Here is a 16,996-nt window from a genome sequence, read left to right as displayed (position 1 = left end):
TTTTTTTTTTTTTTTTGCAAGACTGGTGTGCTTGGTTCAATATATTACTTAAAAAAAAAACTGAACCTGCTTTGTAAAGCCTAACAAATGAGTAGATTACTACCGCAATTGCAAATTTTACAGATAGTGATACAATGACTACATAGTTTAAAAATATCACTGTTATCACTGTTTATTTTACAATAAGGATTAGTCTACAAGTTAAGGCAAACATACTAATGCATTTGCTTTTCTTCACAAATCATACTGAAAAAGATTACATAACATATTTTAAAACTTCTAAGAAATGTTCATTAACTAAAAACAAGCCAAATCAAGATGCTTTTGCAAGTATATATGAGTAAATAATGCTTTATAGTAACAGTACTCAAAAATAGCCAATGGAAATATAGATCCCATTTCTTCAAATGGATAACTCAAAAAAAAAGATTGGCAGCTGTATGTAAGTATATTCATAACATGAACATAATTATATTGCCTACTTTCACAAGAAAAACAACTTTTGGTTTTTGAACAAGAAAAGTATACAGTGATTAAATAAATGTACATGTTGAATACATGTGTTTCTGAGCAGAGTTGCATTATACACTCAGGAATCATTTGAGGGTAGTATTAATCCATTGTTTAAAATCAGATTTTGTGCACTTTGTCAGATGATTATTTTCCTGCAATGGCTTTAGGTAAATGCCTGGAGGCTGTCAAGAACAACAAGATGCAAAAGGAAGGCAACCCTTGTTAACCAGATCATGGAATGCAGTTTATATATCTCCATTTAGCACTGCTAAGCAGCTTTGTAGCAGCTGTAAATTACCCTTTGCATGTTTTAGTTCCAGTTCTGCCAGTTCCACTAAATTTTTTCTGAATGCAGCAACTCTTCTTGTCTTAAAGTCAATAAGTTCTTGTTTTGCAAATTCTGATATCTTTTCAAATTTCTGACAACACACTTGCTGAGAGGTTCCAGCCTGTAGAACATCTTTATTTTTGGCTCTTGCTTTATCCAATGCCTTATTAGCATTTTCATAATCCACTAGTGACATACATCTTCTGTACAAGAGGTCCTTAGCAGCTTGAGATTCTCTTAAGTAATATTTTAAAAGGTCAGAAAGTTTGAGGTCCTCATCAGCAGATACTCGTGCTTCTATCTTCCATGTCTTATCAAACAATTCTGAAACCTTAAGAAAAAATTTGCATATATCTGTAGAATCCTGTGTTCCTAATGCATAAAGTGAAGATCCAATTCTATTGTAATCATCTGCAGCACTTTTATGGGACCTTGTCATCCTATCTGATTTAGCAGATGCATCTTTAACTCGATTGTGATATTCTAAAAGGAATGTTCGTTCATGTTCAAAGAAATCATCTACATCCTTTACCCCTGAAACAATGACACCATCTGCTGACTTAACCATATTTTTAAAGAAATCTTCAAGTTTCTCTTTCTTATTTTTTCCATGTACACTCAAATCTTGATTATATTCCAAAAAGACATGCAAATTTAAATCTTTTCTCAAAATAGGGTGTGCTGCAACACGACACAAGAAGACTTCATGCATTGCAACTGTCTTCTTGAATATTGCCAAATACTCATAGGAAACCAGCAGGATCAATGTTGGGAGAAGTTTGATCTCTGTGAGGGTAGTCATTCAGTGAAGACAAAAAAGAAGGATGCAGAGGATGGAGGTGGCAGTAGAAGAAACCCAAGGTTTCTGTGTTATCCAACCCGCTTCTAGTTCTTGTTTCATCTTTGTGAATTCTTCTTTAGTCATTGACCCTTCTCCTTCACCAAGTTTCTGTAGTTTTTCTCTTGAAGCATGGAAATCAGGTCTTGGTGGTGCTGGTGGGATAATGTAACTTGCATAATCTTCATTTTCAACAAAGGAATCATGAAGCCATATAAACTCCTCATGTTGTCGAACAACAGAAAATTCATTTTGTTTAAAATTTGGTAATGAACTCTTTGTATGAACAGTGAATTTCACTTTATCCCTCTCACTAAGAGCATCAGAAATATCCACTTGCAGGGCAGCATCACTTTGAAGATCTACATTTATTGCTCTAAGCTATAGCTCTGAACCCAGCTAAAAAGAAATAGAGCAAGTTTGGGGCACCCATCGAGTCATCAGCAGCTCCGGGACCTGTTCCTGAGAGCAGCAAGACTTAGGACCCCATTAAGTCAAGAACGCACGCGAAATCTGAGCGCGAAATCTCGCCAGTTGTGGTTTTGATGGCCTCTGTTTTCACATCTCTAGTGTGAAGCCATTGTCCTATGTAATCTAGAGGTTCTTTTCACTTCCATATAATATGATCTTATGATTCTAAGTGAAATCTGAAGGTCATTGACTTAGAGGAGGCCTCCTTATTTCTGGAAAAATTTTATTATTGTCAAAACAGCAGGAAAGACAGAATCTCATTCTGCTTCTTAGATATCAAAGTTCATTACGACATAATTTTATTGACCATGAATTATTTTAATCCAGACTTATTTTATGTGTGGAAAACTCCCTCTATGGATGCATATCAGTACTTTATCCATAATTTATGATCTCCAGTGACTGGGACAAGGGGAGATAAATGATTTTGTTGTGGTCTTACAGCCAATCTATGTTCAGATAAGATTGAAACCTAGGTTTTTGTAACTTCAAAAATTGACCCTCTGGCCACTATGCCAAGCTGTTTCTCAGATGATGGAAATAAGAAAGAAAAACCAATTCTATTATTAATAAAACATCATTGCTACATATTATTGGACTTAACTGTGACTGCCAGGAGTGTACTAAATTGCTTTTCCTTTTCTGTATCATTATTCATATCCTATTCCCTCAGTCCTTAGGGCGCCCTTTCCTCCTTCTTTCTTTCCTTCCTCCCTTCCTCCCTCTTACCTTCTCTTCCTTCTTTTCCTTCCCTCGCTCCCTCCTTCCTTCTCCTTTCTTCCCTCCTTCCCTTCCCTCCTTTCCTTCCCTCCCCCCCTCCCTCTCATCAGCTCCCACAGATTCAATTATCACCTATATCGGGTGTCTCACAGATCTACACACATTCATCCTTACTGACTTTATCTGGCATCACCAACTACCTATTTGACATATTTGATACTGAATGACCCACAAATATCTTAAAACTTGCCTGTTTTTGTTGAGCATACTTATCTCTCCAATCACCTAGGTTTTAATCATCTTCAACTATTCAATCCATCCTCTATATCCAATCATTTGCAAAGTTATGCCAATTTCACTTTTACAACACTTCTAACGTTCCTTTACCTCTACCACCTCAATATGCTACCTTTTATGTCAGCTACCTTTTTAATCAACAAACCTTTATCTTCTTTGATCCTGGAACAGTGCTAAGCCCTGGTGAAACAAATTTAAAGAATGAAACAGTTTCTACCTTAAGGAGCTTATGTCCTAATGTGAGAGATAAGCATCTATAAAAATGCTTTATATTTACTTATATGTGTATATAATAATTATAATAGGTTTCAAAATGTTTTACAAACACCATCTCATTTTGTTCTCACTACAACCCTGAGGGGAAGGTGTTCTTGCCTCATTTTACAGATGAGATACAAATGAGGCATAGAGAAATTATGTGACTTGTTCAGGTCACCTAGCTAGTAAGTGCCTGAGGCTGGATGTGGGCTCCCGTCTTCCCTGTGTTGCTTTGTTGTTCCTGGATATTGTTTCCTTTCAATAGAATGTAAGCTTTTTGAATCCAGGAATTGTTTTGTTTTGTCTTTATAGCCTCAGAGCCTAGTGCATAGTGGCTGCTTATTGATTGATTGGAAGGTGGGTGAGATTTAAAAAAAAAAATTTCATCTTAATGCATGTTTAAAATTTTCATAGAACTCTTCCCTCATCACATTCTGTCATATTTGATATTGCCAGAAGTGACATATGTTGTAGTGAGAGGAGAACTTGGAGAGATCAAGAGATTCTAGCTTTGCCACTGTCTCTAGCTAGGTGACCTTGGATTTATTGTAGATGGAATCATTTTCCCCCTCTAGACATGCTGAAAGCCAAACAGAGAGGATAAAGATAGACTAAAAATATTGAAGACAAGAAACATTTGTCTCTTTCATAGTATGGACAAATGCCATCTTCAGGGAACAAAAGGCATTTTCCAAATGCATGGTTAAAATATTTTTGACCTTTAAGGCAGAATGAAGCCATGAGACTGTCATAAAATATTGTCAGAAGTTTTGTAAGACATCTAAGTTCTAATCTTGAGAATTTTAGGTCCTAGTACAATTAAGGTCATTTAAAAAATGATAACCTGAACTTGTAAAACATATGTACATCTTCTAGTGCTTTCATATTTATGTCATTTCCTTCTCAGAACAAAGATACACACACACACACACACACACACACACACACACACATATAAACACACACACTCTCACATATGTCCCAAAACAATATTATCCTATTTTATAGATCAGGACATGGAAACCTGCATAGGTTAAGTGATTTGCCCAAGGTCACAGAGGTAATATTTGGCAGAGGTAAGCATTAAAACTTGGTTTTCTGAGTCATAAATGCATAGGTATTTAAGAAATACCTGTTTCAATACAGGAATTAATTTTTGATTTGGGCAGGGGTTATTGGTCTGAACCAGTGATTTAATTGATATAGAAACCTGCTAGGGAGAAAATACTTCTACTAATTCTGATTGATTATTTCTATAATTTAGAGGCTGTTCTGCAATCTTGAAGTTCTGCCTGGGCCTTGTCAAATGAGATTTAAGCTCAGAAATATTTCTTTGGGAGAAAAAAATATACCCTATTGGGATGAAATATATAGAGTTAAAATTTACTCAAGTGTTTTGATGAAATACTGATCAAATTCCTTTTTTTTTTTTTAAACAAAAACCTAGTGAATTGGTTTGAGCCAGAACCAAAGAAGCTATAATTGACATCAATTTTTTTTCTTAAATTTTAAGATTATACATAAAAAGAATTGTATATTCTGAACTCTGTAACTTAGAATAAGATCTCTATAGATCAGACTAGATATTTCTGAGATGACAGGTCACTAGGCTAAATTTAAGGGTTATTTGGCTAGTACTTCTCTCAAAAAGTTGAAGTACTGTCTAGGAAAATATACATCACTTTCTTGAGTCATCTATTGTCTTTCATGGCAATAAGTGCAGCAGTGACAGCCAACTATTGAAAACCTGAATTAACTGCATAAAAAAATACAGAAACTTTATACTAGCAAAATCCTTAATCACTAGTCATGTCATAAACTTAGTTATCTCGTGTTCAAGAACTACCTGTGAGAAAGATATTAGAATTGTGGCTGAGAAGTTTTTCTTTAAAAATAGTTCTTTTAAACCACAATATAATTTTTGGTCATCTCTTGCCAAGTTGGAATTTATGATGGAGGAACTGGGGAATAATTCTTATACTAAATTACAGATTCTCCCCAGGATTTGTTGAAGTTTATAAAATCTCTACTAAAAGTGGCTTTTATAGGGGGAAATCCAGGGGTGACTCTGAATCAAATATGATACTCAATATTACCATTTAAAAGGAAGCCATTCATCTAGAGCAGTGGTTCCCAAAATTTTTTGGCCTACTGCCCCCTTTCCAGAAAAAATATTACCTAGCACCCCCTGGAAATTAGGAAACTATTTATTGAACTCAGAATAGAATGTAATCCAAAAAAAGTGTGGCCATCACCGCTCTCCTGGATCGCTGTAGCACCCACCAGGGGGCAGTATTCCCCACTTTGAGAATCACTGATCTAGAGAATAAAATCATTATAGCTTTCATGTTAATTTTTGAAAGAACCTACAGAAATATTTCCTACCCTTTTCTATACTTATGTGACATCAATGAGTTAGAAGCACAAAACTGATTATCACGTCAGACAATGGCAAAATGAAGATAGAGTTTTACTTTCCATCTCAGATGAGAATGGAAACACTGGATCAGATGAGGACAGAGAAGTAGACTCAACATATAGGTTCTTTATAGATTCTTTGTAACTGCCGTTTGAATGGATGATCTCCACGTGTCAGACTAGATATTTCTGTGATGACAAGTCACTAGGCTGAATTTAAGGGCTCTTTGGCCAGTGCTTCTCCTAAAAAGTTGAAGGTGTATCTAGGACAATATGCGTTGCTTTCTTGAATCATCTAAACCTGTCTTTCGTGGCCAACAATATCTAGCTTGTTGCTATTTGTATAGTAAAAATATCACTATTTTCATTTAGATTTTAACTGGAGATCTCTAGAATTGAATTGTATTTTAAGAAAATGCTCCAATGAAGTTCTGATGTACTAAACTTAATGTTACTTTTTCTGTCCTTTTTAGGTCTTCGTTGAATATGCAAATGCAGGTGATTCCAAAGCTGCCCAAAAATTACTGACTGGAAGGATGTTTGATGGGAAGTTTGTTGTGGCCACATTCTACCCACTGAGTGCCTATAAGAGGGGATACCTGTACCAAACCTTGCTTTAATCACTGACCTGCTATCAGGAGACTTGTTTGCGCCTCTTCTTCCATTTTCTAGGTTATTGTGTTTTCCATCTGAATGCAAAAGAAGCTTACCATCCTAACAGGAGTAATTTGTATATTTAATCCTATTGGCCTAAAGCGTTTTCCAAACAGTGATTGCAAACTAAATCATATTTCATACTGGGTAGGACAGGATCTTCTGCCTAAACACCGAGGTGTTTTATAGCATATATGTGGCGTCCCTTGTCTCTGCAGTAGGGCAGGTGCTGACATTCAATGTAGAATCCAGAAAAGAGTAATTCAGTTTTATAGTCATGGAGCAAGTTATTGATGGTATGTTCCAGTGAATGTTTCACCAAAAATATTAGGATGTTAACACCAGTTAGAGATTTTTCTTTTTGTCTTGTCAGGTAATTTTTCTTCTAATTGATAATCATAACTGGCATTGGATGTTCTTAGTACTATTAAGAAATGAGTGCTTAGGCAGTAATTTACTAGTTGGTTTTTAACATGAAGTTGTGATTTTTTTAAAAGGAGCACTATAGCCGCCCTGAATGTTCCTTTAAAGAGACTGCAGTGAGGCTACCTAAATATTTTAATTTTAATTGAGACATTTAAATTGGAAAGTTAATGATTAATCTTGCACAATTTTTACGCCTGGTGCGTGTGCGTGTGCGTGTGCGTGTGTGTGTGTGTGTGTGTATGTATGTGTGTGTGTGTATGATTGCCAAAGTCAAATATGTACGTTCTGTTGATTAATACAGTTTAGGCTTGTTATTTTTCCCCTATGTGTTTTGAAGCTTTAAGATCTGAGAATTAAATTTGGTAACACAGGTGCTCAGTTATAATTTCTATGAATTTCAAAATAGGCCATTATTTCCTGAGCAATTTATAGCAAACTTTGGGATTGAAAGAATAATGAGAAGGGGAAAAGTAAAATCTAAACTGTAATTTTTTAAATGTACATTGAAATCCTCTTAAAGTGAAATCTAAGGAGTTGAGGAAGTTATTTACTTTAGGAGTTTTGCTACACCTACGTTTTCATATCATCCAGTCTGTTGTAGGGCCTATATAAGCCCAGCAGTAAGACTTCTTGAGCTATGCTTTTCTCTGCTGCAAGAAAACTGAACTGGGATCAAAAGGATGGAATTATATAAAATGTGTAAAAAGGGGAAGATAGGAAAAAGGAAAAGAAGGACAAATAATTAAAATTTTCTTTTTTAATGTTTTCTCATTTCTTTTTGGTAGAAATAGCAGTTGAAGGAGCAGAGTGGACTGGCTTTGGATTGTAGATGATTTAGGAAGCAATAGAGATGTGTTGTTAATGGAGAGGTGGAGAGCAAAAAGAGAAGAGCGTCTGTACTTGGCTCTAAGGATTCAGAATCTGAGCTACTAATCAAATGTGATAACAAGGATTTCAATATTAATGAGTTCACTAGATGTATATTCTGTTGATGCAGTTTTGTTCTTCATGGTGGTGCTTGAGACTATTTTCCCTAATATGTTTCCTTTAAAGGATTTCACTGTATTAAAATTAGGAAGTGTGAATATCAATAGATAGCACTGATGCTTTCAACTTCCAATGAGTGTAAAAAAATTGTATAATAATATGAATTGTCTATTCCCTTATATGAACCAAGTGTTTTTGTAAAAAGGAAAATGTCTTGTTCTTTCCAGACTGGAAACTGATAGCAGTGACCTTCTTCATAGTCTTGCCTTGTGTATGACATGTGCAGGCCACTAATTGTAATTAGAATTTTCATTTAGAGTGAGGATTTTTAATGTTTTAAATCAGTCGGTGTTTGCCACCTAGATTATTTAGTGTTATTTAGGCATACTGGAATTTCCCCATAAAATAGTATTTGTTGTAGATGACCTTATTTATTGACGTACTGAAAGGACTTTGTTAAAAGGTAGTCTCATCTATAAGATGGTCCTATGGCATGTGCCCCAGAGATACCAATATAGTGAGGCTCCCATGTGTTTTTTAAATGAAGAACCTTTATTATTTTAATCTCCTTCCGAAAGCTTCACTTTTTAAATTTAAGATTCACCCACAGATCCAGTGATGCAGAAAACCTAAACTTACCTAAACATGAACTCATCTTCCTTTTATACCGATGATAACTTCCAAAGTGGTTAGTAATACCAGGTCTTTACATCGAAAGCATAGAGGTTGATGGGTACAGAACACAAGTAAATTCTTCCTAAGGAAAAGTAGTCTACATCAGCAGGTGTAGCTTTATAATCTCTCCAAAAATCTCCTCAGAAGTAAACTACAGATAGACTATTGAGTTTATTAATTCAGTGTGCTGCTGGCATCCTGATGCTGAACTCTGCATTCTTTACTTGATGATTTTCCTGCTGGTGACATCTTTGTATACATACCATACATTGTATTGTATGATTAACACATAGACTGTAGAGTTTTATGACAAAACATTTAAGGTAAATTTTGGGGATCAACAAGAGTATGATGAGCTTAAGTGATAGTGCTTTCAGATGCCAAGGTAATTTTTAAAAATACTAAGTCAAAACAAAACAAAGACCATTAACCTTTTATGATGTGTTTGGAATTGTCAGGCCTCTCATGAAATTTGGCTTAGCATTACTACCAAAGATGATATTGGCTGGTCTTCCCCCATCCTAATTTTAATATAGTTTAATCTTTTGAAGTCTGACCACATAAATTTGAAAACAACAGTTTTCACAATTTTTTTTTTTAGGATAAAACGTTGGGCAAGATTTTGATGATTTAAAATCAATAAGGATCTTTTGATTGTTTTTTAGTGGAGCAGGATAAAGGGATCTTACCACTTAACCCCCCAGCGTCCTGGCCAAATTATAACTCAGGTAATTCTATTTCTGATTTTATGCCTCAGCTATCATCCCAGCACTTACTAGAATTGGGTTGAAATTTTTTCTTAATTTCCTTCATTTAACTATTCCATAGAATTAACATATAACTATTAAACAGCTGACCTGTGCTTCCACAAAAGTAGTGACTACTTAAAACCTTTACATATAATCTATTTTGGCCCCTTGGAATCCTTCAGTGAGAGGTGCTGGGAGTAGTCACTTTCAAAACATTTGAATATGTAGAGGAAACAAGTCAATTTGACTAAATGAGTTACACTTTGACACCTCACACTTTATAAAAATAGCACTAACTAAAGGTAAGTGTCAACTATATTTTAAGGGAACTAAAATATATCAAGTCTCTCACAATGAGGAAACTTTAGAGTTATTACTATTGGATGTCTTCCATGCTTTGCAATCATCACAACAGTATCACTCTTTTGAGGAGTTTCTTTTCTGCTATGACTTGAGCTGAAAGTAAGTCTACCTTTATTTGAGTCACCCTCTTCCCCCAAGTTTCACCAAGGTAAGGATTTGCCTTTATAGGATTCATGCTGCTAAACAGTTTTGAGATTGCCATTCTATTAAATGAACCTTTTAAATATCCTGAAATCTTTGTTTAACATGTGCTCTTTTACATTCATTATATTATTTTTACTGATGTTATAGCTATTGATCACATTATAAGTAATCCTAGAATTGCCTTCTAGAATACATTGCAGCTATGTGCAAAGAAGGCCAAGAGGAAAAAAAAATACATTTTGTATAATAATGTTCAACATAATATTTCATGAGGGATTTAGTGCCATGGCCACTAAAACCTGCCAGAAAAAGAGTATTCTATCCTGCTGCTAATTAATTTGGCATTATTTGTCAAATATAGTTGATATAACATTTATAATTTTAAGATTTATTTATAAGTTGGGAACATTCTGAGTTAGTTTATTAGACAGTACCCTGCTACATCAGTTATTGCAGCATAACATGTCTTTAAATTGAATTTTAAAAAACATTATTTTGTGGAAATGAATTTATCAGCATAGTTGCACTTGAGGACTCATCAGTAAGTTACCATGTGCTTTATCTGTAACACTTACCTAGGATATACAGTCCTCCTGGGTATGGCATTATTTAGATTCAAGTGCACATGCACTTAGATAACAATTTTAGCTTAACGGATGTGGATACGCAAAGAATTAATTAAGCAAGTGCCTTGTATTTACTGGAAAATATTAATAACCATTTCGGTAGTGAGCCTTCTAAAAGGAGAAAAAAATCTTTGACTTTTCCCCTGGCAGAATTTTCAGAATAAGTTATGTAGTAATCTATCTTGAGTCTGTTTATGCTTTTTTTTTTTTTTTTGGTAGAAATCTTTATTTGGTTTTCTGCTTCCATAAGTGATGAAAAAGTAGAGTTTGTCTGACAAAATTCCATCTCTCCCTCCCACCCCTCCCATTTTGATTTTTGTGATGATCAAGTCACTGAAGCCATCAGTCTGACTATGCTATAACATCATCAATGCTCTAATTTCCTTTTTAAAGTTGCCACAGTATCAGCAGGCATAGATGAATGGTTTTTGAGCTGGATTGTTGTATTTACATCAGTGGTATCACAGATGTCAGGGATCATCTTTTAATATGCAGAATGTGGTCATTTCTTCTTGAAGTGACCAATATATCATTTTTATTTAGGGAATTGTGATTTTTTAAGCCTTCTCAAGAAATACAAATTATTCAGCCTCTATAAAAATGTAACTGTTCCACACTTCTTGTGATACTTTCAGTTAAGATAAATTTTCTTACTTGTAGAGCATCATGACTTTAAATGTGACAATATTTATCTGTTTACTTTCTTTATCCAATGCCACAGGACAATGCCACATTTATCATCTTCCCCTCTTTGACTTTCTCCATAAATTTTTCCTATTTAACTAATGATACATATTGGCATGTAGGTGGCAAGGACTGTGGATATGTAAGCAACTTCACAATTTAAACATTTTCCAGTATAAGAGAAATGGACTATACAGTATATCTGTAAACAAATGGCAACTTGGATCAAATGGTCTTCAGAATGCAAAACAGTGAAGATAACAATTTTGGGGCTTTTTACTGTAAAATTTTCCATTCTTTTTCCTAAATAGCCTAAACTCTTCACTTTTCTTTGTACTTTAGGTAGCTTCATGGGATGCTAGGACCATAGATTTAGTGCTGGAAGAGATCTTAGAAGTCAGTGAGTCCAACCCTCTTATTTTATAGATAAACAAGAACAGAGAATAATCGAAATGTCCATGGTCACAGGGCTAGTAAGTGTCAGAGGCAGGATTTGAGCCCGTCTTCCTGACTCCCAAATCTAGCACTCTTTTTTGCAAATACTCTGCTGCCGCTTACCAGCTTTATGAGGATTGACATTTCACACCTGTTTCAATTGTTTTAACTCATAGGTATATTCCATGTCTGTTTTGTTTGTGGCAGCATAACTGTTGGATTACATATTATCCAATGATTGCCAAAAAGGAATAAAATTTTCCACAGAGTGGAGAGATTTTTATCATTACTTGGAGAAAATGGGTGGACATTTTTTCCATTTTTTTCTGGTCTCATTTCTCATTAACCATAATTTAAATTCAGAAGGAAACTCACTCAATTTCAATGTGTGATGATTGACCTTTGGGGTTTTTGGGTGGGGGGGGGCAGAAAGTACATTTTCATACAAAAGTAATAGCATGATTAAAAATTTAGAGTTAGAAGGAACCCTAGAGGCTATCTAGGCCAATGCCCTCATGTTACACATGAGGAAACAGACCCACGGAGGTTGTGATTTGTCCAAGGCCACCTAGGTAGTGCTAGAGGTCTTGTTTGAATCCAGTTCCTCTGACTGATGGCCCAGTGTTCTTTTCACTATATAGTACTGTTATTATAAAAGTAAATTGTACTTCTAACTCAAACTGGAATAAATCAAGAACTTTTATAATGAGCTCTTCACTAAAGGCTTAGGATTACCTGTTGAAATCAACTTTTAATTGTCAGCATGTCCATGCCTTATGGCAAATATTTTTATTTCATTAGTATTGCTTTGCCCTTTCTTCTGGTCAGCCCATTACCCTTCACTTTATATTATTCAGATTATGCAAATTATTAATATTCATGTGTTACTAGTACACTGAATCTCTAGAATCAGATCTAAAATATTCCAAAGCCACATGTACTTTTGAATTGTTTGATTTTCCTGGGTAGAGTTCCTTATATTTAAAAATAGAGAAATAGGAAGAAAATGATTTCCTCCTCAACTGGCCTTATTAATCTTACACATACTTAAAGTAGATTGAGTTCATGAAAACAAAGCAAAGAAACAACATAGCACTTCAGATTCAGAATGTGAAACAGAACAATTCATTATTTTTCCAACCCCCCTCCACCCCCCATAAAATCCTTATTAAACCAGGTTTGGATAAAAAACAAAAACATCTAGTCCTATTTTTTGTTTTTATTTTGTATTTTAAACTCAGTGATCTCTGGCTTTAGTGGGAACTGGTGTTTGGTATCGCCCATGTGAGTAAACTCATCATAAACTGGGAAATAGCCATCTCCGTATTTCCATTTGCACATTGGATATAGTAGGTGGCATTAGTATGCACTAGCTGCAAAGTAATAGCACCTTATTATTGGAGTAAATAGTGTTTATTTATAAAGATATGTAGGGTTTTTTATGTGTGCATCTGTGTAGAATATTCTCTTTAAAAAATGTGAACCTAGATATAATTTCATATAGTATTTACCCTTTTGTTAACTTTGCTTTCATAAAACCTGAAATCATTCAACATTCCTTTGGGTTCTTTTTCAAAGCTTGGGTAGCAGAGATTGTGCTCCTACAAAGAGAGTACAACCATTGCTACCTTTTGTTCACTCTCAGAAATCCATTAAATTATGATCAAGAAGGTTTAACCTTAGTTACCTCCACTATCAGCAGTAAAATGGTGGTGGTTGTTAAGACCTACTGTACTGATTCCAGAAATACACAACTGTTGTGTTTTTTGATAGTAAGTTATGATTGAAAAAGTGAGAAAGAATACTTAAACCAAAGCCAGTTATAGGGAGTATTCTCTTCCTGACATCCACCTTCACCTCAGTACTACAAGGAAACTGCAGTGCATAGTGAGCAATCCAATGCATTGTCTCTGTAACATTTCTACAGAAGGTCTCTGTGCTTAGTGTATGTCTTGGCCTTTCTTGGCTCTATGGATGGGGTCTGGTCTAGATGAGTTTCATACTACTTCTATAAGGTTTTTCCTTTTAAATAATTGAACAGAACAGTAAATGTAGATTTGTGTCAACACCTAGAAATAAACTGCTTTATTCTAATTGTATACGAGGACACTAATTGTTTTTCAACTTTTCATTCAAGCTTTTTTGGGTATTAAGGTTTTTTGCTATTGAATAGCAAAGGACTGCATTTGTTTTCTACCTTCCCTTTGCCCTAAAAGTACAAACACTGCATTTCAGTTTGACTGTGTTGCAAATAGTTGGTTTGCTGTAAATTTTTCTGTAAACACGATTGCCTTGTTCAGTTTTGCTGTAAACTGACTTACCATATGATGCACTGTTGATATGTTTTCTGATGTGTGCTTGATAAGAGTGATGAAATAAAGCTTAAAATATATAGTGTTTGTTTATTTAAACTTTGTTTCTTAATATAAAACTTCATAAATTCAAAGAATATCTTTTTTAACTATTTTTATTTCATTATTTACCACCTACATTTAAAATTTTTTAACATTTGTTTTTTAAATTTTCCAGTTCCAAATTGTCTCCCTCCCTTATACCTTTTGAGAAGATAAGCAATATGAGATCAATTATACATGTGAAGTCATCCAAAACTTACTTCCATATTAGCCGTGTTGCAAATGAAATCACACACAAAGTTTAAAAATGTGTCCTTCTGTCTTCACTCAGAGTTTTATCAGTTGAGAGAACTTAATTTTTTAATAGATACTCCTTCACTTAAAGTAGATCAAGTATTTGGTTGAGAAACCTTTACAGAGATTTCTTTGTGCACTAAACTTTTAAGTGCATTATTGCACCTTACAGGACCTGAATCGAAATATTTTGGTATAGTTTATAAGTTGGGATTTTATACAGAACAGTGAAATGAGATAATGGCTGCACTATTGATCACATAAGTATGTTAAGAGTACAAAATATGAAATAATCGGTATAAAAAAATTTTGAAAAGCTAAAAAGGCATTGCTATATAACATTTTAAGGCATTGTTATATAGCAAATTGAGTAAATTTATTTAAGGTAGTTGGAAAATGAACATATAATTCGTTCTTGTTAATGGTATTTTGCAGTGTTAGAATTCTCACCTGTCATTGGTGAAGTTCAGGATTGATTTTCTGCCCCATTCATGTACTTTTTGTTAAGTCAGCATAATTTGCGTAGAGGCATTGTCATAATAGAAATATGTTGTTGATCCTGGGCAAATCACTTAACATTCTCTAGGCAACTCTAAAACCATCTATTGCAGAGAAGGTATCAGGCTGCATTGATCAAGGATGTGTCTCATCAGGAGCTAGTTCCCTATGGCTCCAACATCATTTTACTCCCTATCCCATTAATAGTGGACATTATGCCTGATGATTCGTTTTTAGAAAGTGAAAAAATAATTTGGTATTTGATAATCCAGTTTCTATGGGAAGTTGGAGAAGAAAGATTGAGCCAAAAAGAGAGGAAAACATAGATTAATTGGGAGAGGCTTGATCCTACTGAAGGTCAGAAGTTGAGTTCTAATTTCCAGAGAAATTGAGGAAAATTTGGAGAATAATTTCAAAGCCAGATTCCAGATTTTAATTCTGGGCTCAACAAAGTGAGTTTTAAACAAGATTAAGAAAGATTAGAGAGTAGTAGCTGAAGTGGAAATGGATCCTCAGAGAGGAAAAAGAATGTAGTTGGCAAGACAAGGTAAATGGAACAAATTAGAAGATAAAGCAATTGATGGAGTGGGTGGGACAAATTGGTAGAAGAGGCTGAATGGAGGAAGATGGCTGGGATTGTCGAGTTGTTGAAACCAAGGAAAGAGTTGAAACATTTGGAAGATGCAAGCATTTCCCAAATAATGATAGTAAATGCTGATGTCATACTATTGCAGTTGCCAAATGTAACCAAGTGTATTTTTTTAATTATATTTTTATTTTTTTTATCACAAATGTAAAAAACATTTTGGATAGAACTAAGATGAGAGTCGGCTCAAAAGACTATAAGTGACATTCACGTCCAATTGGTTTCAGCCAATACACTGAGAATTCAATCAAATGGCTGAGGCATGTAGGTTAATAGAAACAGGGATTTATGATGTCAATATAGGATGAAATCATTACCACCAGAAAACATGGTGAGCTTTGATTTATTGATTCAATATTGATTAAGGAAATGATAAACTACAATACTACTATAGGCTAAAAAAATCTAGCATCTACCTACTACTTGACAGGACATGACTGGATGACTAGAATGATAGAAGTTCTCTCATGAACTGATAGATGACAAATACAGACCTGGATAAGTCTTCGATAATGGCAACCAATAAATTATTGAAAACAGGTATTATAGAAATGTCCACAATTGGACATAACTGTACATTTCAAAAACATTTTTAATAGACACATAACTGTACTAAATGCTCCCAGCTGCAAGAAAACAAAAAGATTTCATTTATAAGGTTCTAATGAAAAATCACCTGGGAACAGGATTAAGTACATACCATCCCCATCATTTTGCTTGGTATTGGAATGACACTGAGGATGCTTTAGTGATCTTACAGAAGGTAACTATTTCATGACTCTTATTCATCTGTAAAAAGGAGTTATTTTATCAACCTGTGCAATTGGCCACAAAATTTTAAATATACGATAATAGCAATTTGTGTCTGGACTATTCCATCTGACTTCATTGAACAAGATGGAAAAAAATTTCCCCCGTAATAATGTGGGACTGCTGGGAGCACTGTGGATGGAGGGAATGAGAAAGACTCATTTTTCTGGGTTAAAATCTGACCTCAGTCACTATTTGCAGGCTGTTTAACTCTGCTTGCCTCAGCTTCCTCTTCTGCAAAATGAGCTGGAAAAGGAAATGACAAACCACTCCAAGATCTTTGCCAAGAGAACCCCAAATGCCATCACAAAGAATTCAACATGATTAAAATGATTCAATCACAACAAAACGATAATGTATCTACAGTTGTGCTGTGGTACTGCTATAATTATAATAATGACAGTGCCCCTTCTAGGGCATTCTTTCAACTCACACACAAAAGCTGAGGTTCCCTGGGGGTTGGGACTGCCTCGAGTTCAAGACACTCTGAATCTGCACCCTAAGGCTGTAGCTCTAAAGAGCCAATTTGTATGTTTGCCTTTAACAGCTAGATAATACACTTGGCTCAAAAGAGCTTTCCCAAGAGAAGGGGAATGACTCCCTCCCAAGAGATGGATTCTTATAGCTAGTTCTCTCAACTCTGCCAGAGTTCACACTTCAAGAGATCTCTTGTCTCAACTCACTCCTTAGAGAGTGTCTTGCTTTTTAAAGGGCCACCAGGGGCATGGCTGAGCCTCGGTGCCATCAGTTTAGAACTAGATGGGATCTTAAAGGCTTTTGAGTTCAAGCCCTCATTTCACAAATAAGG

General features: G+C 34.9%; 1 protein-coding gene across 1 annotated transcript in view; it reads right to left on the bottom strand.

The window, feature by feature from the left end:
• Window positions 1-713: 713 nt before the first annotated feature.
• The window catches only part of LOC123241051 (sorting nexin-6-like), a 47,610-nt gene continuing 31,327 nt past the window's right edge, over window positions 714-16,996 (bottom strand). The window contains exons 4-6 of the mRNA XM_044668760.1: window positions 2,831-2,856; window positions 1,723-2,058; window positions 714-1,587 (exon numbers count right to left, since the gene is read on the bottom strand). Of these exons, the coding sequence (XP_044524695.1) occupies window positions 759-1,587; window positions 1,723-2,058; window positions 2,831-2,856 (1,191 nt within the window). The 3' untranslated portion in view covers window positions 714-758. The remainder of the gene's footprint in view (window positions 1,588-1,722; window positions 2,059-2,830; window positions 2,857-16,996) is intronic.

The sequence above is a fragment of the Gracilinanus agilis genome, chromosome 3 (genome assembly GCF_016433145.1).
Source record: "Gracilinanus agilis isolate LMUSP501 chromosome 3, AgileGrace, whole genome shotgun sequence".
Taxonomy (NCBI): domain Eukaryota; kingdom Metazoa; phylum Chordata; class Mammalia; order Didelphimorphia; family Didelphidae; genus Gracilinanus; species Gracilinanus agilis.
This window is presented reverse-complemented; position numbering and strand designations above follow the sequence as displayed.